General features: G+C 37.1%; 1 protein-coding gene across 1 annotated transcript in view; it reads right to left on the bottom strand.

The window, feature by feature from the left end:
* Positions 1-25,751, bottom strand: part of TRHDE (thyrotropin releasing hormone degrading enzyme) — a 447,855-nt gene that overhangs the window by 42,286 nt on the left and 379,818 nt on the right. Inside the window, exons 13-15 of the mRNA XM_061415530.1 lie at positions 5,182-5,329; positions 3,192-3,289; positions 2,635-2,742 (exon numbers count right to left, since the gene is read on the bottom strand). Of these exons, the coding sequence (XP_061271514.1) occupies positions 2,635-2,742; positions 3,192-3,289; positions 5,182-5,329 (354 nt within the window). The remainder of the gene's footprint in view (positions 1-2,634; positions 2,743-3,191; positions 3,290-5,181; positions 5,330-25,751) is intronic.

Below are 25,751 nucleotides of genomic sequence, written 5' to 3'. Positions count from 1 at the left end.
CTGAAATGAGCTAACACTTTCATTTATAAGGGGTTTATGGAACTAATAGAGGGTTCAAACTCACAAGTCAAAAACTGCTGTACTCTTTTAAAATTAAACATCAACCCATGCACCTCCCTTCTGTTTGGGACCCCTACCACCCCCTTCACATTCTCATACACACCCAGCCCTGCCTCATGAGGCCTGGTCATCTAGGTCCCACTCACTCTTCATAAGGCAGAACACAGGGTCTCCCAGGCAGCAACCTCCCCCTTCTGCGGGTTCACACACTGTCCTATGCTTGGTTCTTGCTTCAAAGAACCACTATTTGTTTACAGAGCTGTATCTCCTATGAATTTTGAGCTTCACCTCTTCTCTTTGTTTTTTGGTTACCAGCTGCTACTGCTGCTGCTGCTACTGCTAAGTCACTTCAGTCGTGTCTGACTCTGTGCGACCCCATAGACGGCAGCCCACCAGGCTCCCCCATCCCTGGGATTCTCCAGGCAAGAACACTGGAGTGGATTGCCATTTCCTTCTCCAACACATGAAAGTGAAAGCTGCTACTGAGAATTGCTCAATAAAATTTCATTAAATAAATGAATTATTTTAAAGATAGAATTTTCCCGATAGTTATATTTTTAAATGTAGAAAATGATATCATGTTTGAATACTCCTTAGAGAAATTATGGTAATACAAAGGTATAAGTTCAGTTCTAATAAAATAGTAAGAATGTAGGTAAGTATGAGTAAATTCATGAAAGGGTTCAAAAACAGCTATCAGTTCTGAGAAAAAGCACACATCTATAGCCAAATAAGGGGCTTTCCAGGTGGAGCTAGTGGTAAAGAACATGCCTCTTTTTGGCAGATTCATTTTGATATATGGCAAAACCAATACAATATTGTAAAGTTAAATTAAATAAAATTAAAAAAAAAAAAAAGAACATGCCTGCCAGTGCAGGAGAAGGGACAGGCATGCCTTTGATTCCTCAGTCGGGAAAATCCTCTGGAGGAGGAAATGGCAACTTACTCCATTATTCTTGCCTGGGAAGACTTGGACAGAGGAGCCTGGTGGGCTGTAGTTCAGGAAATGACTGAAGCAAGTTAGCACGTTTAAGTCAAATTGCCAAATAAAACAATCAAAGAATCAAAACAAAAAAACAAAGGGGCAGAAAGTTGAGACCACAGTTGTCAAAGAGTATATTTCACTTTTTTTTCCTTGAATGTATATATGATTAAATATCTTGGTCACATTTTGGATGTATTGATTTTGGATAAATGTTTAAGGTTTCATAGCCCAATTACATGTGATAGAATTGAAGGGGGTGGTAAAAAAACAGGAAAAGTTTTTAAAATAACATTTTAAGACTAATATAAAAGGTTTTAGAGGACTTAGCAAAAAGGATAAGTTTTAAAAAAATGAAGATGTTTTAGTTCTAGAGAAGAGTGATGAGGAATTTAATCTCTGTCTTCTAGTATTTGATGGTTCCATTGAGAGATGATAGTAATAAAATATTTTCCTTCTTAGCTCAGTGTATGGTCAACAAGGATTAACTTAAAAAGAAAGGAGGAAAACTCTAGAGAAGGTGAGAGATTGACTAATTACTAAGTAATGCAATGAAAGATTTCCCTCACAAACTTTTAAAGCAGGAGAGCTACATTTTGATCTGGAGTCAGACATAAGTTTAAACCTAAACAACTCTCAGCAAGACAAATACCATTTTGTTCCATAAACAAATTATACTCTTTGTGGTTCTCAATGTTCTTCTACAACAAGTCTCCTTCTGTTGCCCACGGGGCTGTCTCAGTCACTGACACCAGGAACAAGCCCCCTGAAGCATGTAAAAGAGAATCTTCTGAACTAATTGTTCCTTAAATCCTCACCCTTCTGATCAGACTCTCCTTAACAAGGTGGCCAAAGACTGGAGAAGTGTGATTGAAAATTTCCCAGAGTATAAAAAGAAATGGAACATAATGATCTTTGGAAATTCAAATACACCTAAAATATTTTTAAAAACTATAGTATGAAAATCACTGATCCTTGATTTTGTTTATGCTTCATATTTTTTCATTAACATTAAGTGACATTTAGGATAATATTTAAGTCAAAAATAATTCTATCAAATTTTTTTAACCTCATATAATATATGAAAATACTGTACTGTGAAATTCCAAGATAAGACACAAGTTTAAGGTTTCTATCAAAGGTCACTGAAAGACTAAAGGTTTTTCATAACATTTTTGTCTTTAGGTTTTACAATTAACATTTGCTATGCTGCTTCATTTATATCAAATGCTCACAGTTGTTTTATAAATAAATACCGCAACCTTTCTAAGGAACTTCAGAGTTCGACCTAAATTCAATTATTTTGTTTTCATGTGACAGCAAAGCTAGCAAGATTCGAAATAAGGTGACACTCTATATATGAAGAATAAGGGCCTGGCTTAAGAAAGGTAGTTTAAAACTAGATAAAATATTCCGAAGAGATGTACACTGTGGCTTCCGGGTGGCTGCTTGGTAATCTGTGAACCTGAAACAAAGTTCTGCAGTGTTTTTATCTTGTCTTGTTTTTCTCCAGTGAATGAATGTAAAGCATCCACTCAGAATCTGAAAGTAGTACATATCATATCAGAAAAATAGGATTTGGTTCAGCTTACCTGTTCCTGTTGCTGGAAATCCAATCTGAAATAAGTGTTGATGCTTGTTGGTGACAGTGTTTGTTGCCAAAACTACATGCCAGCATTATAACTTCTCTACGTAGTTCTCTAGGTATCATCAAAAGGAAAAGAAAAACCAACAGGGTTAATATCTGGAGAGAACGGGTAACTCAGTACACTACATTAGAGTACATATGTAAATAATTAGCACAAAATAATTTTCAGACACAGGGATTCCATTTTGCTGAGTAAGAAATAATTAAGCAGGGTGGGAGTTGTGCATAAAAACGTCTTCTCTGGAAACAGATCTCTGGTGAGGGGTCTAGGTTCAGATCTCAACTACCCGTAGAGGCAGATTTTAAATTAAAACACGGCCAAGAAAAGCCTTTGTTCTCAGTACAGGTGGTGCAAACCGAGCTGTCCACCAGCAGTCCTTCCGGGAAAGGGAAATGACAGATGCAGAACGAAAGGTCGTCTCACGCTGCGACAGTCACAGTGGTCCTGGTGGTGTGTCACTGCACGGTTCTGGGGGGAGCAAGTAAGAAATAAAACCGTACTCGTGTTGGTAGGACGCTTGGACAAGAGATCCATTAAAATTGTTTTTTGGCCAACCAAGCTTGATGTACGTCGTTGCAACTTGCTTTAAAATATATTCCTAAATGAAGAGTGGGAGAAATAAAGATAATGTTACTTTCAAATCACTTCACTCTGACAACTGAAATTATATGTAACTTAAAATATTTTCCAAATGAACCTACTTTGAATATCCGTAAAATAATGGGTATGGTAAAGCTTTATTACAATTTCATTTGACTTATTATTTCAAACATAGAAAATAAATATAAAATACAGTTGCAATGGTGGAAGTCTACTCTTTACTGCCTATTGAAAAATTAAGCAATTTTCACTATTAAATATTTGAGATGACAATTTTTGTAGCGAAAAGGAACGTAAGATATTGATAATGAATCCATGTATACATAGTTACATATGTATGTAGATATAGTTTATGAAAATGAATACCTAATCTTTATCATTTTATGGTAAATAGACCATATTTAATGCAAAACTATTAGATAAGCCCAGCTAATAGCCTAGCTTTGTTGAACCTGACACACACATGAGATTCACTTTTTAGTAAAATGATGTACTATTAATATTTCAAAGTCAAAATCCATTCATCTAATGATATAATTAAATATTAGTCGTAATGCAAGATATGTTCTCCTCACTTTAATGTGGTCCTTGAATTTTGACAAAGGAAGCAAAACACTGAAATTACAGTAAAACAATTCTTAACTTTTACTGGAAATGAAGTGTCTGACATGATATATTATTCTAAAGTACAAATATACACAAGAATGTAAATTTGTTTTACATAAGTTTAATATTACAGTGTCTCTGTGTTAAGGAGAAAAGAGAAGGGTAATAAGCCTTTCTCCAGCAGATAAAAATGATACCATAACTGTACTGACACTTGTATGCACGTCTCCTGCAAAAGCAGACTAAAACAAAACCAATGACAATGAACAGTCAAGCCAAGACTACTCTCATTAAAAAAAATTGTTAAAGCCAAGGTGCTTTCATGCAGGCTCAGGATAAGATTTGAAAAAGCAACTCTTAGGGACATCGCAGTTTAGATGACTCTAATAAACAGCTTTCATGTCAGAGCCAACTTGCCTCGAGTCACTTCAAATCCATAGGTTAATTAGCAGAGCCAGTACGTTATAAATTAGGAAAATTTTATAAGACACGGAGCAGAGTCTTCAAATAAGTAAAAGGAAAATAAATAATGCTCAATGGTAATAGGAGTTACAGAGATACATTCTCGCATGCAAAACTTCACTGGTGATAAGAAATTTTGGAATCAAAAGCTCATTAGCAGTGCTTAACCCTAATGCTATTCAAAATGATTATTACATTAGATTAGGTGGTGTCAACTGTGCAAGTTTGGTTTTCCAGCCCTTAGGCCTAGCAAATCTGGTCAGGTAACATGTTGGAATGTTTGCCATGTCTTCAGGTCTATTTGGATTAGCTGTTGTTTGCTCTCCTATATCTCCTTGGACCCAATTATGAATGGGCTTTTGCCTCAATGTTGATCTTAACCTTGTTACTTAAGGAAGTGAATTGAATTTACTATGCCCCTCTGGATAAAAATAATGACTAAGAATCTTTACTGAAACTGTCTATATTCTGTGAAGATTTTTGCATCCCTCTTCCAGGTTAAGTCCTCTGTGAACACAGAACCCTTTAACTCTAGGGAAGTAAGTTTGAACTTTAAGGATTTATTATGTATATTTGTTCTTAAATTCTGAGGCATTTAAGCTTAACTGACACTTTTAGGCCAGAAAAAAAAAAAAAAAGTAGCTTGTATTACATTTCTTTCTTCAGAATTTGCCATTAGTGTCATACAGAAAATCAGAACAAAAATGATAACACAAATTAGAAGGAACTACTAAAATAACTTGGGATCAAGTTGAACATAGTAGATAATGAGAAAACAGTTTATCTTCTGAAAAGAAGAAAGAAGAAAATATATCTTTTTACATTGAAGATGTTGTATTTCTCCATGCGGTCCAGTAATTTATCTAGAGGATAAAGAGCTCTGCTGGCAGCATGCCAAGGAAGAAAATCCTTTTCCTCAGACAGGTATCTGATAATCTCCAGGGGAATATTCTGAGGCAAATACCCAGCTCTGCACAAAAAAATTTAATGTTAATTATATGCAGAAAAGATACATGATGAGGCAAAAATGAAGATTTTATGTATGCAAATAAAAGGCAGAAAGCAAGATTCATCACGGTATAAAGAAGCCATACTCAGAACTATAAGAATAAAATTACTCACTTTTTAAATATAGTCCTACTTAGGATGCCAATGCCCCTTAATATATACAGAGTTACAGAGTAAAAAATTTGCATGAACACAAAAATATCAGCATGCATGTTTTTAAAAAGGAAAGAATTGTGGGACTTGAATAAAATCAACTCTAGGTATTTTCTTCATGGAAACTATTCAGAGGTCATGAGTCATTGAAAATAATTGATTACTGAAATGAAATTCTGGGTTCTCAATGCATTTGTTTTACTTTTCATGTACTTCTGTATAATGACACTTAATCCAGGTTGTCCTCAAAAGGATAATCAAATTAAAATAGCAACTTCCAGTTTTGAGTGTATTTGTTACATTACCATACAAACATCTTTCAAAACTTCCTATTAAAAACAATTCTATCAATATAGCACCTATGAAGAAGAGCAGAGTTAAAGTTTAAATTACAAAAAAATGTTAAAAAAATAGACTCTTCCTCTTTATTATTTTCAATAGGTGCTATGTCACCATGGGGACCAATGTCAGATTCTTTGGAAAATATGAGACAGTAGCCTTTAAAAACTGTCTGATCACATGCAGCCCACTTTTAAAGAGGGGATATTCAAAAAGGGATCCAAAAGAAGTGAATATCCCTACACTACAGTGAACTGCATAGAAAATCCTCACAAATCAAAGCAATATGAAAAACACCATGGAGTACATTAAAAGATGGCCTTAGCCTTCATGTCCCTGATGCTTACACAGGGTGACACCACGCATCTGCTGATTTTTTACATTAATAATCAACTGAATATAGACTTCTAACACAGGGGGCAGGTAAATATGAGAGCAAGCATAGCCTGGTTCTCTTCTTTACTTACATTTCACACCATTATTTTTCGTGGCATCACAAAATTAGATGGACTTTTTTATTTGTGTTTGGTAGAAGGTGGACAGGGAAGGAGCAAAGTCTTCTCACCTTCATTTCCAGCAAGGTCGCCAGATTATTTAGTCTTTACTAATGTGATAAGCAAAAACTACTCTATGCACAAACATTAACTTGCAGCTGTGTTTATAATGTTCATAATAAAAACCAACTCTGAAGATTCTGCTTCAGTTTTCTTTGGATTTAATCAATGAACATACATCATTACTCTAATGATTTTGATTCACTCTTGGTATAAGATCAACCATAGCTAACACCTGACATAAATAAGAATGGTGAAAATAACCCCGAATTTCCACATTTCCATAAAATTCCTTGAAGTTTGTATGCTTTAGACTCCACCTAGGTTTGTGCCACTTTTCTTGTACACTTTCTATTTTATACATCCTTACAAAAATAGCATAAAATTAGGCTAAAGGCAACAGTAATTAAATAAGAAACAAAACCATATTTTTGCTAATGTAGCATAATAAAACAGTTAAATTTTGCCTACAGGGGTTGTAAAAGTAATGATGTGGTTTTTTTCCTTAAAAATAACACAGCTTCCAATATTTCCGATTTCATAATTTGTTTTTCCTGAACTTTTAATCCTAGATCTTAACTAGCATGGTGATCATAAATTTGCCTTCTCTAAAATTATAAAATCTGCATGCTGTGGATTAGACAATTTTAGAGTTGAAGAAGATTTATCTAGAACCCATTATTCTTTTACTGAGGAAATAAGAAAAAAGTATGTATTTTTTTTTTAAAAAGAACCTTTAGTAAGTAGCTAATTTATTAGGGTCCTTCAGATGAGGTTGGAAAATCAAGAAAGGTGTTTGGGTCTATTTTCTCATGGATTTAAACACACTATCTCTTGTCAGTTACAATTTATTGTGTATTATTTCTTCTTTATAAATGGGTGGACATCTTTCAACGACTTATGTTTTGGAAGCAATATGACTACAAATAAAAAATATGACAAATAATGTTATGAAAAGAGACTTGGTCCAGAAAAAAGAGCCTGGCACTGAGGAAGAGCCTGAAGCCTGAGTGCTCGCTGTACAATCAGGTCCGTCCATCTCTCCAAGCCTCACATTCCTTATCTGTGAAATAAGAGGGTTGAACTAGGTGATATCCCGAAGCTAACCCTTTTACTCTAACCCACTTACCTATATTTGAGCCTGCTTAAAAAAATCATCACCACAACAGGGGCATAATGTGTTTACTTAAAATTTTGGAAAAAAATGCCTTTTCATTTTCATATTCCCCATTATTCAGCTTGATATGTACAAGTCTTCTAAGAGTCAGAGCTTGATTCTAGGCTTTATAGGACACTTGACATAGTGTAATAAAATTAAAGCAAAGCCAAGCCTAATAGATTCTAAGTAATGACCAAGGCCAGTGAAGTATTCATTAAATCAAGAAATAGAGCAAGTTATGTTTTGAGTCCTTAAGGAAAAATTGCTAACTGTGCACCAAAATCCATGCCCTCTTCCACTTCCTGGAATGAAGGATAAGTCTCATTTCCTTGGTAGCCAGTTGTGGTCATGTGACTAAACTGTAGCCTATAGAATATTAGTGTTCCTCACTGTCAAGGTCAGCCCATACACACCTCATTAGTCCTCCATGTCCTTTATCCCTAAAATGAATCTTTCAGAGTGACCCTGAATGGAACTCTTATACTGAATATGTGAGAAACCTACCTGGGTGTCTGAATGACTGCATCCCCAAGTACCAGTTCTCATACCCAATTCTGTTTTGTGTGCAGGAAGTACACTTTTATTGCTTTTTTTTTAATCCAAATATATCTTTGGGTATGTTTTATTTAAAACAATTAACCTTCTCTAATGCACTCTTTAAATAGAATAAGAAACAGACTACTCTCAAATTGCCCTCATTTTGTGTTGTTACAAACATAGGTAAGTAATTATCTACTATATAATTCAATAAACTTGCATTTAGCCTGCTAGATCAAAATATGTAGCTATACTCAATTGGGTAAGAGTATAATCAACTTCATTACAAAATTAAGACTTGTAAGAGATAATGTTGGTGAATAAGTTACCTAGTTTAGATATGTGCTTGTGTAATTGGCTGGTAATGATATGTGTGATTAGCACTACTGATAATGCAATCAATATAGGAGAAGTGTGTAGAATCCTAGTGAATGGAACACTACATTAGCTCAAAGTAATCAGCCCAGTAGGGAGCACACTTAGGGTCCTGACGCTGAAATGCAGTTTCCTGAAATTTGCATCATTGCAGGGAAATGTTACTAGAAAACGTGATGGGGGGGAACAAATTTTTAAAGAATAGCGTATGTATAACTATACGGGGTTTTCCTCTCTTAGGAAGAAGCTGTAGATGATATTTATTATCTCTACTCTTGAGGTGAGGTTTGGCATAAAAAATTAGTTAGGAATCAAGACAATGGGATAAACATGTGAAAAGATGCTCAACATCACTATTAATTATAGAAATGCAAATCAAAACACCAATACAGTATACTAACACATATATATGGAATTTAGAAAGATGGTAACAACAACCCTGTGTATGAGACAGCAAAAGAGACACTGATGTATAGATCAGCCTTATGGATTCTGTGGGAGAAGGAGAGGGAGAGGGAGAGGGTGGGGAGATTTGGGAGAATGGCATTGAAACATGTATAATATCATGTATGAAACGAGTCGCCAGTCCAGGTTCAATGCACGATACTGGATGCTTGGGGCTGGTGCACTGGGACGACCCAGAGGGAGGGTATGGGGAGGGAGGAGGGAGGAGGGTTCAGGATGGGGAACACGGGTATACCTGTGGCGGATTCATTTTGATGTTTGGCAAAACTAATACAATATTGTAAAGTTTAAAAATAAAATAAAATTAAAAACAAAACAAAACTAAAATGAGGTATCACCTCACACCAGTCAGAATGGCCATCATCAAAAAAATCTACAAACAAATAAATAGAGAGGGTGTGGAGAAAAAAGAACCCTCTTGCACTGTTGGTAGGAATGTAAACTGATATAGCCAGTATAGAGATTTCTTAAAAAACTAGGAATAAATCTACCATATGACCCAATAATCCCACTACTGGGCATATACGCTGAGAAAACCATTATTGAAAAAGATACATATACCCCAATGTTCACTGCAGCACTTTTTACAATGGACATGGAAGCAACTTAGATGTCCACCAGCAGACGAATGGATAAGGAAGTTGTGGCACATATACACAATGGAGTATTACTCAGCTATAAAAAGGAACACATCTGAGTCAATTCTAATGAGGTGGATGAAACTGGAACCTATTACACAGAGTGAAGTAAGTCAGAAAGAGAAATACAAAAACTGTATATTGATGCATATATATATGGAATTTAGAAAGATGGTACTGATGAACTTATTTGCAGGGCAACAATGGAGAAGCAGACATAGAGAACAGGCTTGTGGACACAGTAGTGGAAGGAGAGTGGGCCAAACTGAGAGAGTGGCATTGAAACATATACATTACCATGTGTAAAACAGCTAGTGGGGAGTTACTGTATAACACAGGGAGCCTAACCTGGTGCTCTGCGACAACCTAGGGGAGTGGGGCAGAGTGGGAGGTGGGAAGGAGGTTCAGGGGGGCGGGGCGGGGGGGCGTGCATAACCTATGGCTGATACATGTTGATGTACCGCTGAAACCACCACAACATTGTAAAGCAATCATCCTCCAATTAAAAGAAATAGTTTTTTTAAAAAACACTATGGGGAAGACAAGCAAATGAGGGAAGTTTAAACAATGGATAAAAGATTGCCTGCATACACCTATACAGTTTCTCCTCCCATCCCTGTGTCTCTCCCAACACACACATACCTTCTGCTCTTCCTTCTCTAATTACTGGAGCTTGCAATGGGATATATCTTTAGGCATGAAAGAGGATATTTTATAAAGGAAGGACATTAAAATTGGACTATATTAACTGATGTTAAAATGCACTGACCTTAGCTGGCTTTATTTTCACCCAAGATCTAAAACTACTTTTGAATTCCTGTGAATGTTAACTCTTAAATCTTCTGTGATAGGTGGCTTGTACACATAACCTATTTTACCATGAGTTTTCTTTAAAAGTCATTGGTTTCTGGGTGCTTGAAACTTAACGAAAAGTAAAAAGCACAACCTTCAGACTTTTCACAGCATCATACTCAAGTCTTCATTAATTGAATATTTATTTAAAAACAATAAATAGCCTACTACATATCTCACCATACATGCAGAAGACACTATAACTGTCCCTTAGGGCATAGATGTTTTGAAGCAATTACTGCAATGCTTAATTAAGACGCTTACTATTCTATCTACTGTTCTTTGCTATTCATTATTGTAAGACTTTTATGTGCTCTTTGTGGAAAGATATTGTGGTGGAGACTGAAAACCCCACTTGTCCACAGAGCACCACAGAATAAAGAGGGAACTACACAGAGGAGGTATCTGTGTCAACCACGGGTCCTTGTTGTCAGTTCCTAGAGAAAACAAAGATATGGGTCAGTTCAGTTCAGTTCAGTCGCTCAGTCGTGTCCGACTCTTTGCGACCCCATGAATCGCGGCACGCCAGCCCTCCCTGTCCATCACCAACTCCCGGCATTGGCAAACCGTCGTCCGCAGAGACCAGAAGGAATTACAGTCAGTCCTTCACACCTACAGGTTCTGCATCAGTGGCTTCAAACAACTGTGGATCAAAATATTTGAGAAAAAAATTCCACAGTTCCAAAAAGCAAAACTTGAATTCACTGCATGCTGGCAAATATAAACAAAGCAGTTATACCGTATTAGATATTATAAGTAATCTGGAGATTATTTAAAGTGTATACAAGTACTATGTATGCCATCTTGGGCTTTTCCGTTGGCACAGTGGTAAAGAAGCTGCCTGCCAATGAAGGAGACACAAGTTTGATCCCTGGGTCAGGAAGATTCCCTCGAAGAGGAAATGGCAACCCACTCCAACATTCTTGCCTGGGAAATCCCATGAACAGAGGAGCCTGGCAGGCTATAGTCCATGGAGTTGCAAAGAGTCAGACACGACTGAGTTACTGACGATACATGTATACACTATGCCATTTTATACAAGGGATCTGAGGACTTTGGTATCTGTGGGGGTTCTGAAGGCAATACCAGACTATACCAAGAGATGGCTTACTTGCTTGTAGCCCCACAAAGTTAGGAATGTGAAAAGTTGCACACAAAAAAAAGAGTTCTCATGGCCCCTTCTCCTCCTGCTCCTTTTCTTCCAGAAAGCCCACTTCCAAAACCGACTCAGGCACTTAGTTTATGATTTCACATACACTTTGATAACACCCCTATTAATAATAAGTATCATGATATTAATCATAATTTTATCCTAATACTACTTTCTCACTCACTGAACTTAGATCTCTAAAGAAACCTACTTTTCATCCATCTTTTTACACCCATAGCCTAATGCAGAATCTAGTTCAAAATAAACATACTCAATAAACATACTCAAACTAAATTAAATCATGACAATAATGGCAGTTCTTAAAAACAAGAACACTTTGCAAGTATATTAAAACAAACATTGCTACCATTTCTTAATTATTTTCTAAGATTAAATGATACCAGAGAAAATTCTGAGTGATCTTTGTAGTATTTTTGCTCATCTTGTTTACTACTGATACACATGATAGAAGACATGAAGGCCATTGCTATCTAGCCAATAGCTTTGAATAAACTAGTCTATAATAAAGTAAACTAGCCTTATAGCCAGTGAGAAAGCAAAGGTATTATACAACACCTCTGTTCTTTTCTTTCTGATTAGCAAATGACTCCTACTCTCCTAGAAGTGTTATTACATAGCAGGTACTTAAATTGAGAGAGAGCTTAGGAGTCTTTCTTCTGTTCAGTAAATTGACATGGGTCAAACTACATGATCTCCAAGTCCCCTTCTTCAGTAAATACTTAATAATTAAAAATAAAATATCCAATAACAATTTTTGCAACTTGTATAGTTCTTCCACTACCACCATCACAACCACAACCATCCTTTCTTTTCCACACACTTGTTTCTTCATTTCCAAACATAATTTCTCAAGAAATCAGTCATTATGTAAATATAGTGGGTCCTCTAGGCACTCAATAATGTTCAGAAGCAAAGTCAATGTTTGGTCGTTAGTTGGAAAAGCCAACAGATGTTAGCTATTTTCCCCAAAGTGTAAAAGTCCTTAGCTTCATGGTCAAAGTCAACTAATTTAGTTCATTTTACATTTTAGAAAACTATCAACTTAGCTAAGCTATCCTATATTGAGGGAGCTCCCAGGTGGCTCTGTAGTAAGGAATGTGCCCACCAATGCAAGAAACACAGATTCAATCCCTGGATAGGGAAGACGCCCTGGAGGAGGAAATAGCCACCCACTCCAGTATTCTCGCCTGGAGAATTCCATGGACAGAGAAGCCTGGTAGGCTATGGTTCATGGGGTTGCAAAAGAGCCAGCCACGACTGAGTGACTGAGCACACACACACATCCTATATTGAGGAATTACTGTATTCCCTTGGTGACTCAGATGGCAAAGAATCTGCCTCCAATGTGAGAGATCTGGGTTTGATCCCCAGGTTGGGAAGGTTCCCTGGAGAAGGTAATGGCTACCCACTTCAGTATTCTGGCCTTGAGAATTCCATGGACTGTATATCCATGGGATCGCAAACAGTCGAACACGACTGAGCAATTTTCACTTCACCTATATGTTATGAAATGACAGTCTGTTTCTGTGTATTGTCCTTAAAAGCTTCAAGATCAGTACTGTTATGCCCATTTTTTAGATTGTTATTATTCAGTCACTGAGTGACCGAACAACATATATGTATATACACATATATATATTGTCTAGTATACATACACATATATGTATACTATATGTGTTTACATACACATATATATGCATATATATATTGTCTAGTATACATACATATACATATTGTCAAGGAGTATATATATGTGACTTAACAGTCACATGCGAATCTTTTGCAACCTCAAGGTCTGTAGCCCACCAGGCTCCTGTGTCCATGGGATTTCCAGGCAAGAATACTGGAGTGGGTTGCCGTTTCCTTCTCCAGGGTATCTTTCTAACCCAGGGATTGACCCCTCATCTCCTGCATTAGCAGGCGGATTCTTTACCACTCAGCCACCAGGAAAGTGCTATATGTATGTATATATATATTGGCTGCACTTTGTGGCATGAGGGATTTACATTCCCTGACTAGGGATTCAACCCTGTGCCCCCTACAGTGAAAGTGCGGAGTCTTAACCACTAGACCACCAGGGAAGTCCTTTTTTTTTTTTTTTTTTACGATAGCTAAAACTTGTAGAAGAGAAACACCTTGCCAAGCTCATTTGACGAATAAGTGACAGAGTTGGAATTCAAAGTCAGGACTGACAAGAAGCTCCCATAGTTCCCCTGCATGAGGTTCCCTCCCCAAACACCACTTTGAAATAGGGTTAAAGGTTTTCTTTCTCTCTTCCTTTAACATCTGTTTACATGTCATAATCAGAGCACGTATATTCCAGATGCTGTGCTGTGCTCAGTCATGCCCAGCTCTTTGAGACCCGGTGGACTGTAACCCACCAGGCTCCTCTGTCTATGGGATTTCCTAGGCAAGAATACTGGAGTGGGTTGCCATGCCCTCCTCTCACATCCCAGACCAAAGCACAAATAAATACCTAATAAAATCTCAGTGCTTTGAAAGGGAAGTAAGCAATGTTAGGGGAAGGAGATTTATGGGTAAATAATTTAAATAGGGTGTTTAGGGAAAGGTCTCCCTGAGGACATCTGCATGAAGTGAGAGAATGGTTTGCATAAATCTGGAAGGAGGGGAATTCTGACCAAGGAAACAGCAAGTTCAAAGGTCCTGAGACAGGGACAAATTTGGGATCTTAAAGATAACGAAAAGGACTTTGTGGATGAAACAGAATAAGCCTGAAACAAAGAGGAGGGCCTGAGCTTGCAGAGGTTGGTGGCGCTAAATCATGACAGTTCTAATAAATAATAAGGGCTTCAGATCACTTTTCTGTGGGTGATGAGAAGCCACCACAAGTTTTTGAGCTGGGAAATAGCATGATCTGATTTATGCTCTAGAAGGGTGACTGACTGGAATAGAGCAAACTCAAATATGCCAAGCGGTCTTCCAAGAGAGAAGGAAGTGAAATATGATTGTCCAGTTGATCTCTCTCTCTTACTGTATGAACTATATTCATGAGATGTACATAATCTAGTGAGTGAAACTGATGACATGAAAATAGACATAATGTTTTATTTTGTTTTTAAGATAGATTATGCATGAGATTTGTTTTAGAAACCGGTTCTTATGCAGGTATCAGAAAAAAAAAAAAACCCAGAAGCTTATTCATGCATTTTTTATTGCTGCTCAATTTGCTAAAAACAGCATCAGATGATATGGGAAGATCACTGAGAAATCACTTAAACAAGAACACATTTTAAAAACACATATACTGTATATATGAGAAGTTATTTATTCCACTTTGAGTTAGAGATTTATTCCAGAATTTAAATACAGAAAATAGCCTGAAAGAGCACCAGAAAAAATTACCCACATAGCCTATAATTTCCATGGAAAATATCAATACAATTCTTAAAGTTGGTATGGAATCCTTCTTTCTAGGCAGTGAAATTTTCCAGTGCTCCACAGAGCCACATGGGGCTGTAAAGAATAAAAAATTACATCATGATTTTGAGAGTTTGTGTTTACTGACATCAGGATATCAAATCAGTAACCTAAAGGTCCATAAATCAGTGGCGCTTCTAACTTCCTACATGGCTGCTTTTTTAGAAAAATGTGTGAATAATAGGAAACTAAGAAAGATAAAAATATCACTCAAACCAAGGTACTTAAAAATAACTGGGTATATCTCTTCTTGTCTAAAATTTATGTCAACATTTTGCTTTTTATATAGATTTTATTATACTATATGTAAGTTTATATATTTAACTTAATATTTTCCATGCTCTTGGGAATTCCTCATAATTACTTTCAGATTACTTCAAGAATATTCTATTGGGAAGATAAGTGAAGCTCACCACTGTTGTGCATTTTGAATATAAACACGTTTCACATCTCAAGTAACAGAACTATGGACATCTTTGGGAACAACGCTTTTACATGGCCTGGATGATTTTCCTTGGGTGGAACACCCAAATTAGAATTCTCATGCTACAAGTTATAAAATATTATGGTTCTTGGTTAATCTGAGTTCATGTTTTCAGGCTTCATCCATCAGCAACTGATCTCAGACAAAGGAAAAAAGACAGTGAGTCACTGTGGTGTCCAATACAGAGGCAGCACTCCCAATGTCCTGTGCCAAGTGCTACACATACATAATGTTATCCTCATGATGACCTTCTGAGGTGAGCACCATTAATATCCTCAAACTACAGATCAAAACAGAGGCTCAAAAAGATTACCTAAGCTCTCCAGGGTCATATTGCTAATAAGGGTAGTGCTGTTATTTGAACCCAATCTTCCGCTCCGAGCCTGATATTCTTAACCACTATTCTGAAAGGCCTAGAATGTAACTTTTTTTATTCCTTTTTCCACCTTCTAGCTAAAAAAGTGAGCATCAGAATATGGGGGAAACGAAGTGGGAATCACCTCTGGGGCCTTGAGAACAACACAACATGAGAACAGATGTGGAAAGAGAGACTGGTTTGGTACATGACTGTGACTTTGAAATGGGGGCTTAGTGGACTCACTGAAGATATATCTTTTAGACTTTGGTCATTTGGGCCTCTTCTGCCAAAAATCACTTTCTTCATCACTGCCCCTCATTCCCTGGGTCCCTTCAGTATCGTGTCTAATCTCTACAAGTCAAGGAACACCCACAGTTCAGACTTTGGCCTGAAAAAATTAACTCTAGTTAGCAGCAACATACCTATCATGAAGATCATGCATTGCAATAACACTTTGTTTTCAGAAATATTATTGACAGAAGTAAAAACAACAGAGTACTAGAGTATGGTCTAAAAAAGAAAGAGATAATCGCATAAAATTATGAGCTTTAATTTAAACAAGAGGAAATGTTTAAAATAACAGAAGATATTTTCCATATCAAGGTCTTATGGGAAAAGGACAAGTTAAGGCTGAGGAAAGTGATTTGGGGTCCTAAATTCAGACTGAGAAGAAAGAAGGACTAGAATACAAGCATACAAAGCATGGGAGAAACTGCTTTCTGGACAGGACTGTAGGGCACTGCTTGGATAGTCCACCTCATTTCAAAATCTCAACAAGAAAGCTCAAAATCAAGGCAACCCCACCCCCAGGGTATGCACAGAGGTACTGCTACACATATGTGGTCCCTATAACTCCTTATGTAATTTTCTAAATATACTGCTGAGGTCTAACTTTTAGACTGATACAAAATTAAGCAAGAAGATATAATCCAAAAAGTGGATGTATTGGGGGGGGGGGCGCGGAAAACACTTTTGAAAGTGTAATCGAGCCATGCAAAAGAGTGATGACTCAGTAGGGAGGCTTTTTAGAAGAGGAATCCAAAAGTGAAATCTCTGTGAAATCTAAAGGGACTGTAATAAGAGTGAAGCAATAGCATCCCATGTAATCCACGCTCTGCAGACAACTTGAAGGAGCTCCTGGCCAAAGTTAGACATTTTGAGTATCAATAAGGATAAAAAACTACAAGGGATTTAAACTCATCAAATAGACTTAAATCCAGAGGTCAAAATGGTACTTAACTAAAGCAAAACAAAACAAAATAATTGGTCACTATGGAGAGAACAGGCTCATTATGCCAGAGAACTGGCTCATTATTTTTGATGCTGAAAAATGCAGGGAAACAATCAGGCCTTTCCCCTGTCTTTTCTTAAGAACTGTATCACTGGGTCACCCAATAGTAAAAGAGAGTGGAGAGCAAGTTTCTCTTTGAGAAGCTATTTCTTTTACAACCAGAAAAGGAAAGAATGACTTGCCATTTGCAAGCTCTAGTGACTTATTAGAGCTGCAAATGTCATAAAAAGAGAGACTACTCTTTATTTTATGTGTTCATATAGAGTCAACTCTGAAGCTAACTTGCTGCTGCTGCTGCTGCTGCTAAGTCGCTTCAGTCGTGTCCGACTCTGTGCGACCCCATAGACGGAAGCCCACCAGGCTCCGCCATCCCTGGGATTCTCCAGGCAAGAACACTGGAGTGGGTTGCCATTTCCTTCTCCAGTGCATGAAAAGTGAAAGGTGAAAGTGAAGTCACTCAGCCATTTCTGACTCTTAGCGACCCCATGGACTGCAGCCCACCAGGCTCCCCCATCCCTGGGATTCTCCAGGCAAGAACACTGGAGTGGGTTGCCATTTCCTTCTCCAATGCATGAAAGTGAAAGGTGAAAGTGAAGTCGCTCAGTCATGTCCGACCCTCAGCGACCCCATGGACTGCAGCCTACCAGGCTCCTCCGTCCATGGGATTTTCCAAGCGAGAGTACTGGAGTGGGGTGCCATGGCCTTCTCTGGCTAACTTGCTAAAAGGCCTTAAATTAAGCCCCTAGATTTGATTACCAATTTATAAGTGATAGAGAACACAGATGATCGTATAAAAATGCAGAGTATGGATGCAATCACCAAAAGCCACACTGTGGGAAATCATATAGCACAAACAACCTCACGCTTTATCAAACATTTCTTTAAGGTGAAGAAGAAAATCAATAGTTTAAAAGAGATTAAAAAATATCAACCAACCACAGCACGTAATATTATTTGGATCTTAATTCATACAAACTCTAAAAAAAAATATGGCATTTATGACACAACTGGAAATTTGAACATTTCCTGAATATTTGAACATTTTTTTTGGTTTTACCGAGCAGCTTGAAGAAGCTCAATTCCCCTATCAGGGATTGAAACCAGCTCATGGCAGTGAAAGCCCTGGATCCCAACACCTAGGAACTCCCCCTGAATATTTGATATTACAGAGGAAATACTAATTTTCAGTCATTATGTTTAATAATGTCATTTTTTAAGATATACATAGTGAAAATTATTTTGAGAAAATGCTTTGATGCCTAGACTTCAAAATAGTACAAAAGTTTGGGGACACAGATGAAGTAAGACTGATTGATGAGTTAATAATTGCTAATACAGAGCAATGTATATAGGGGCTTTGATACAGAGCTCTAGTGGTTTTTATTTACATTTGAAATTGTTTGTAATAAATAGTTAAAAGAAAAATTGAAGTAAGAACTACGTTTTATTTATCTGTGCAGCCCCAGTGTACATCATAAAACCTTCACATTGCAAATTGCTTAAAAATATTTGCTGAATAGCGAACTTCAAGGAAGGCAACATATTCATTCTCAGTTTTGTTCTTAACAAATGGGAGCAACAGTAATTTTTACCTCCCAGGGTCATTGTGAGGGTTAAAAGAGGAGAAATAGAAGAGTAGTTTGTTCACCTAAAGTGTCACACACAAACGTGGAAAGCCTTCAGGCTGAAGAACTAGAACCAAATTCAACAATCGCTTGTTCTGCATTTGCATTCTGACCTTGATTTGTTTCTCACAACGAGCCACTAAACTCATGGATAGATCCCAGCACATTCATTTTCCCCTTAGGGACAAAGTACCAAATGGTAGTGTAATTGCCAAGGGAAAATTATTACTCTGTTCTGAATTATTTCCATCATAAATCCAAAACCAGTCAGACAGGCTCTATCACAAAAACACCAGGGGTGCAGTACAGTGATGAGAACCCCACATACAAGCACCCATAAATCCGAGAGGATCACAGCCCTCCAAAGGCATTCTGAAACAGGTATTTAAATCAGAAGGGGGAAGCCAGGCTGGCAGCATGTTGGTCAACACCATTTAAACAATGAAAATGAGGCAATTCACTCAGCTGTCAGCTAGAGAAATGTCCCGTCACCTGTCTTACATAGACTGTACAACATGTGACAAGCATTTTGCTTTTCTTTACACGTTTTCTGTTGCATCAAAGAAACCAAGTTGTTTCATTTGGCAATGATAACAGTCATCCACAGTTCTCTTAAATTCAATCATAACTGCTCCTAGCATGTCAAGGAAACAATTTCAAGCAACAATAGTGAATGAGAGAAAAGGGAGTGAGAAGGACACAACTTCTGTTCCTGTCATGCATTTTTTCCTTCTCTAATCTTAGTAACAGATACTCATTTTTACTTATGGAGAAATGAAATATGTAATCCAATTCTTTATGATTTAAAGTGATATTTTCCTGCCTCTCATAACATGATACCCTATCCCAAATTAGACATAAGAGCTACTCAATGCTATTGCAGATGAAATGTGGAAGGCAAAAATACCTTTTATTACCAATGAGATAGAAAAGGGATTTCTACTCTATAATTCATTATATAGAAAAAAGGATTAATATCTTGGGAAAAAATAGTTAGATAGTTGCAGCCCCTCGAAATCATGACTTAGGGAAACAGGAACGTTAGTGAGATTTTTGATAATTGTTCTCAATCATAAGAATGCTACATGATAATTTGAAGAAAGGACAAAGCTAAATAAACTTGCTGAGCCACAAGGAGTACAGGAGTCAAGGAGTATAAAGAGCATTAACAGTATAAAGGAACAAGGCAATCAATTTATTTGAGAATCTGTACCAAAAGGAATTTTAGACTTAAGGCATTTTCAGTTCTCAGAATTAAAGTATATTGAAATAATTTGAAAACAGCTAACAGCTATATGGACTATATCACATGGACCACAACCTTGTATAACTCAGTGAAACTATGAGCCATGACGTGTAGGGCCACCGAAGATGGATGGGTCATGGTAGAGAGTTCTGACAAAATGTGGCCCACTAGAGAAGGGAATGGCAAACCTTGAGAACTTCATGAACAGTATGAAAAGGCAGAAAGATAGGACACTGAAAGATGAACTCCCCAGATCGATAGCTGCCCAATATGCTACTAGAGATCAGTGGAAGATAACTCCAGAAAGAATAAAGAGAGCCAAAGCAAAAACACCACCCAGTTGTGGATGTAACTGGTGATGGAAGCAAGGTCCGATGCTATATTGCACAGGACCCTGGAATGTCAGGTCCATGAATCAAGGCAAATTGGAAGTGGTCAATAGAAGACGGCGAGAGTGAACGTTGACATTCTAGGAATCAGCAAACCAAGATGGACTGGAATGGGTGAAATTAACTCAGATGACCATTATATCTACTACTGTGGGCAGGAATCCCTTAGAAGAAATGGAGTAGCCATCATAGTCAACAAAAGAGTCTGAAATGCAGTACTTGAATGCAATCTCAAAAATGACAGAATGATCTCTGTTCATTTCCAAGGCAAACCATTCAATATCACGGTAATCCAAGTCTATGCCCCAAGCAGTAATGTTGAAGAAGCTGAAGTTGAACGATTCTATGAAGACCTACAAGACCTTCTAGAACTAACACCCCCAAAAAATGTCCTTTTCATTATAGGGGACTGGAATGCAAAAGTAGGAAGTCAAGAAACACCTGGAGAAACAGACAAATTTGGCCTTGGAGTATAGAATGAAGCAGGGCAAAGGCTAATAGAGATTTGCCAAGAGAATGCACTGGTCATAGTAAACACCCTCTTCCGACAACATAAGGGAAGACTCTACACATAGACATCACCAGATGGTCAACACTGAAATCAGACTGATTATATTCTTTGTGGCCAAAGATGGAGAAGCTCCATACAGTCAGCAAAAACAAGACCGGTAGCTAACTGTGGCTCAGATCATGAACTCCTTATTGCCAAATTCAGACTTAAATTAAAGAAAGTGGGGAAAATCACTAGATTATTCAGGTATGACCTAAATCAAATCCCTTATGATTATACAGTAGAAGTGAGAAACAGATTTAAGGGACTAGATCTGATAGACAGAGTGCCTGATGAACTATGGATGGAGGTTCGTGACATCGTATAGGAGACGGGGGCAAGACTATCCCCAAAAACGAAATGCAAAAAAGCAAAATGGCTGTCTGAGAAGGCCTTACAAATAGCTGTGAAAGTAAGAGAAGCAAAAAGCAAAGGAGAAAAGGTAAGATATACCCATTTGAATGCAGAGTTCCAAAGAGTAGCAAGGAGAAATAAGAAAGCCTTCCCCAGTGATCAATAGAAAGAAATAGAGGAAAACAATGGAATGGGAACAACTAGAGATCTCTTCAAGAAAATTAGAGATACCAAGGGAACATTTCATGCAAAGATGGGCTCAATAAAGGACAGAAATGATATGGACCTAACAGAAGCAGAAGATATTAAGAAGAGGTGGCAAGAATACACAAAAGGACTATACAAAAAAGATCTTCAGGACCCAGATAATCATGATGGTATGATCACTCACCTAGAGCCAGACATCCTGGAATGTGAAGTCAAGTGGTCCTTACGAAGCATCACTACGAACAAAGCTAGTGGAGGTGACGGAATTCCAGTTGAGCTATTTCAAATCCTAAAAGATGATGCTGTGAAAGTGCTGCACTCAATATGCCAGCAAATCTGGAAAACTAAGCAGTGGCCACAGGACTGAAAAGGTCCCTTTTCATTCCAGTCCCAAGGAAAGGCAATGCCAAAGAATGCCCAAACTACTGCACAATTGCACTCATCTCACACGCTAGTAAAGTAATGCTCAAAATTCTCCAAGCCAGGCTTCAACCATACATGAAGCGTGAACTTCCAGATGTTCAAACTGGAAAGTCAGAGGAATCAGAGATCAAATTGCCAACATTCGTTGGATCATTGAAAAAGCAACAGAATTCCAGAAAAACATCTACTTTTTCTTTATTGATTATGCCTTTGATCGTGTGGATCACAATAAACTGTGGAAAATTCTGAAAGAGATGGGAATACCAGACCACCTGACCTGCCCCTTGAGAAATCTGTATGCAGTTCAGGAAGCAACAGCTAGAACTGGACACGGAACAACAGATTGGTTCCTAATATGAAAAGAAGTACATCAAGGCTGTATATTGTCACCCTGCTTATTTAACTTATATGCATAGTACATCATGAGAAACACTGGGCTGGATGAAGCACAAGCTGGAATCAAGATTGCCAGGAGAAATATCAATAACCTCAGATATGCAGATGACACCATCCTTATGGCAGAAAGCGAAGAAGAACTAAAGAGCCTCTTGATGAAAGTGAAAGAGGACAGTTAAAAAGTTGGCTTAAAGCTCAACATTTAGAAAACTAAGATCATGGCATCTGGTCCCATCACTTCCTGGGAAATAGATGGGGAAATAGTGGAAACAGTGGCTGACTTTATTTTTCTGGGCTCCAAAATCACTGCAGATGTTGACTGCAGCCATGAAATTAAAAGATTCTTACTCCTTTGGAGAAAAGTTAAGACCAACCTAGAGAGCATATTAAAAATCAGAGACATTACTTTGCCAACAAAGGTCTATCTAGTCAAGGCTATGGTTTTTCCAGTAGTCATGTATGGATGTGAGAGTTGGACTATAAACAAAGCTGAGTGCCAAAGAATTGATGCTTTTGAACTGTGGTGCTGAAGAAGACTCTTGAGAGTCCCTTGGACTGCAAGAGGATCCAACCAGTCAATCCTAAAAGAAATCGGTCCTGAATATTCATTGGAAGGACTGTTGCTTAAGCTGAAACTCCAGTACTTTGGCCACCTGATGTGAAGAGCTGACTCATTTGAAAAGACCTTGATGCTGGGAAAGATTGAAGAAGGGAGGAGAAGGGGCTGACAGAGGATGAGATGGTTGCATGGCATCACTGACTCAATGGACATGAGTTTGAGTAAACTCCGGGAGTTGGTGATGAACAGGGAGGCCAGGCGTGCTGCAGTTCATGGGGTTGCAAAGAGTCAGACACGACTGAGCGACTGAACTGAACAGCTATATATTACAACAGAAAACTTTTGTTCTTTGGGACATTAACTTGCAGACAATTTATAAAACCTCCAGAGACAGATGTTAGGGCGTTAAAGGACTTCCCAGAGAGCACTAGTGGTAAAAAAAAACCTGCCTGACAATGCAGGAGATGTAAGAGATGTGGGTTTGATACCTGGGTCGGGGAAATCCACTGGAGAAAGGCACAGCAACCCACTTCACTATTCTTGCCCAGTAAATTCCATGGACAGAGAAGCCTGGCAGGCTTCAGCCCATGGGGTTGGACAGAGTCCAACATGTGAAGCCAACTCAGCAGGCACATAATAGCTACATAGTTTTCTCTTCTCTAAATTTCAGCTAAAGGTTTCAGTGTCACACACACACACAAAAAAAATCCTGAGCATATGGTATTTACACAGAAATATTTAATTAATCTAGATCTCCAACTCAGAAATATATGACCTTAGCCTTTCCTTGATTTTCTTTAATGTTGATAATGTTAAGGAAAAAAAAAAAACTTGGGAAAAGTAATGATAATGATGTTCTAACTCCTTAATGATAATTAGCAATTTGAGGACATTAATGGTATAGACTTACTGTGTTCTAACAATGACAGTCATTAATTTTGATAGTCCTATAGTTAAGTCCTTGCTTATCCTCTGAAAATTTACCCTTCATTACCACTTGTAGGAAGTAATTTTAAAAGTTGAAGCATCAATGAAAACACAAACAACAGCAAAAACTGTTAGCTAATTCAGAGCAAACATATATATATATATAATTTTAAAATACTATTACATATATCTTTTTTTACAAGAATAATACATTTAAAATGTTTTCTATTTTGCTAAAATGATCACATATAGTTCAACATTTTTGAAATTCAAAATGATATACAATTGTAAAAATTAGAAATACTTCTCCAGTAAGAGAACCACTTTTATGAGAAGATAATTCTGAAATCTTAGTTTAATGAAAGTCATTATCATTATTAATTTAATGTACAATTATAATACAATAATAATTTTCATAAGAATCATATATAAATATTAAAAGTAAAAATGTAGGCAAAAATATGACAAAGTGACAAAATCTTTTAAGGAATTTATTGAGTTTTAGAAAAATGAAAGAAAGCTGGGCCACTCCATAAACTATAATACACTTTAAAAATGAGCACTTCCTGTAGTGGAGCTTGGCACAACATTTTAAATCAACTATATATCAATTAAAAAATTAAACAATTAAAAAATAAACTTACACTTGCTACTCCTTTCTTTCAGATGGAACTTCATCCCCACTAAACTATATTAAAATAATTTTTCCTATGGATTTATTCATTGTTAAATCTTATCCATCGAATCCCTGATAAGGGAAAACGAAAAAATCATGAGACTCACATTTTCTATTAATTCATATGTCCCTTCTGGATTTTTAATTGTTGGATTACGTTAAAGTTTTCTTGGTTTCAAAATTTGCCTTCTATTTTCTAACCTTATTTCCTTGTTTCCTTTGTCCCACATTCCTGGGGATTCAAGACGTATCACCTTTCTTTCACAGTCAACGGGGTGACTTGATTGCATAAAAGGCTTTGTATTCTATCCAGTGAAATATTCTTTGCTTATAGAAACGTGAGCCAGTCTGAATTTTCCACTTTCTAGGTAACCTGTAAAAATTTTAAAGCCCAAGGTTTTCACCCAAACATGTCTTAATATTTGGGCGTAAGTATTTTCCTAAAGCACAGGTACCCTTTCAATCTGCATATTCACATCTTTACTATAAGAAAGTTTACTCTTTCTATATATTCAATTTTTTTCATTTTATTTCTTTTTCTTCATAAACATTAAGTGCACACGTACACACATATACCAATACACACATATACCAATACACTGAATGTCTGTTGCTTACAATTTTCTTTGTTTTTTCCATTTCATTTATCTCAGTTACCTCAAGCTTATTCTCCACATTGTTCCTGAATATGTTTGTCCCTGTGTCTGTGATTTTACTGTAATATGGTTTTCTTTCTTGTAATGCCAGATCAATTCATTCCTTTTATCTCTGCTGCTTTACCTCCTTTATTCTTTTTATGTGTTTTCTTTAAAGACTTGCCTCAAAAGAAACCACATGTCTGTTTTCATTCTTGGAAATCACATGATGAGAATATTTGAATTTTTTGCTTGATGTAGTTCTTCTGTTTTTATTCTTAATTATCTTTCCTATGGTACTTTTAGATAATTCTATGGCTTTCAGAGCCAAACATCCTGGAATGCTAAGTCAAGTGGGCCTTAGGAAGCATCACTACAAACAAAGCTAATGGAGGTGATGGAATTCCAGTTGAGCAATTTAAAATCCTGAAAGATGATGCTGTCAAAGTGCTACAGTCAATATGCCAGCAAATTTGGAAAAGTCAACAGTGGCCACAGGACTGGAAAAGGTCAGTTTTCATTCCAATCTCAACGAAAGGCAATGCCAGTTCAAACTACCACACAATTGTGCTCATCTCACATG

The sequence above is a fragment of the Bos javanicus genome, chromosome 5 (genome assembly GCF_032452875.1).
Source record: "Bos javanicus breed banteng chromosome 5, ARS-OSU_banteng_1.0, whole genome shotgun sequence".
In the NCBI taxonomy this organism is placed as follows: Eukaryota; Metazoa; Chordata; class Mammalia; order Artiodactyla; family Bovidae; genus Bos; species Bos javanicus.
Note: the sequence above shows the minus strand (reverse complement) of the source record. Positions and strands in the feature narration are given on the sequence as shown.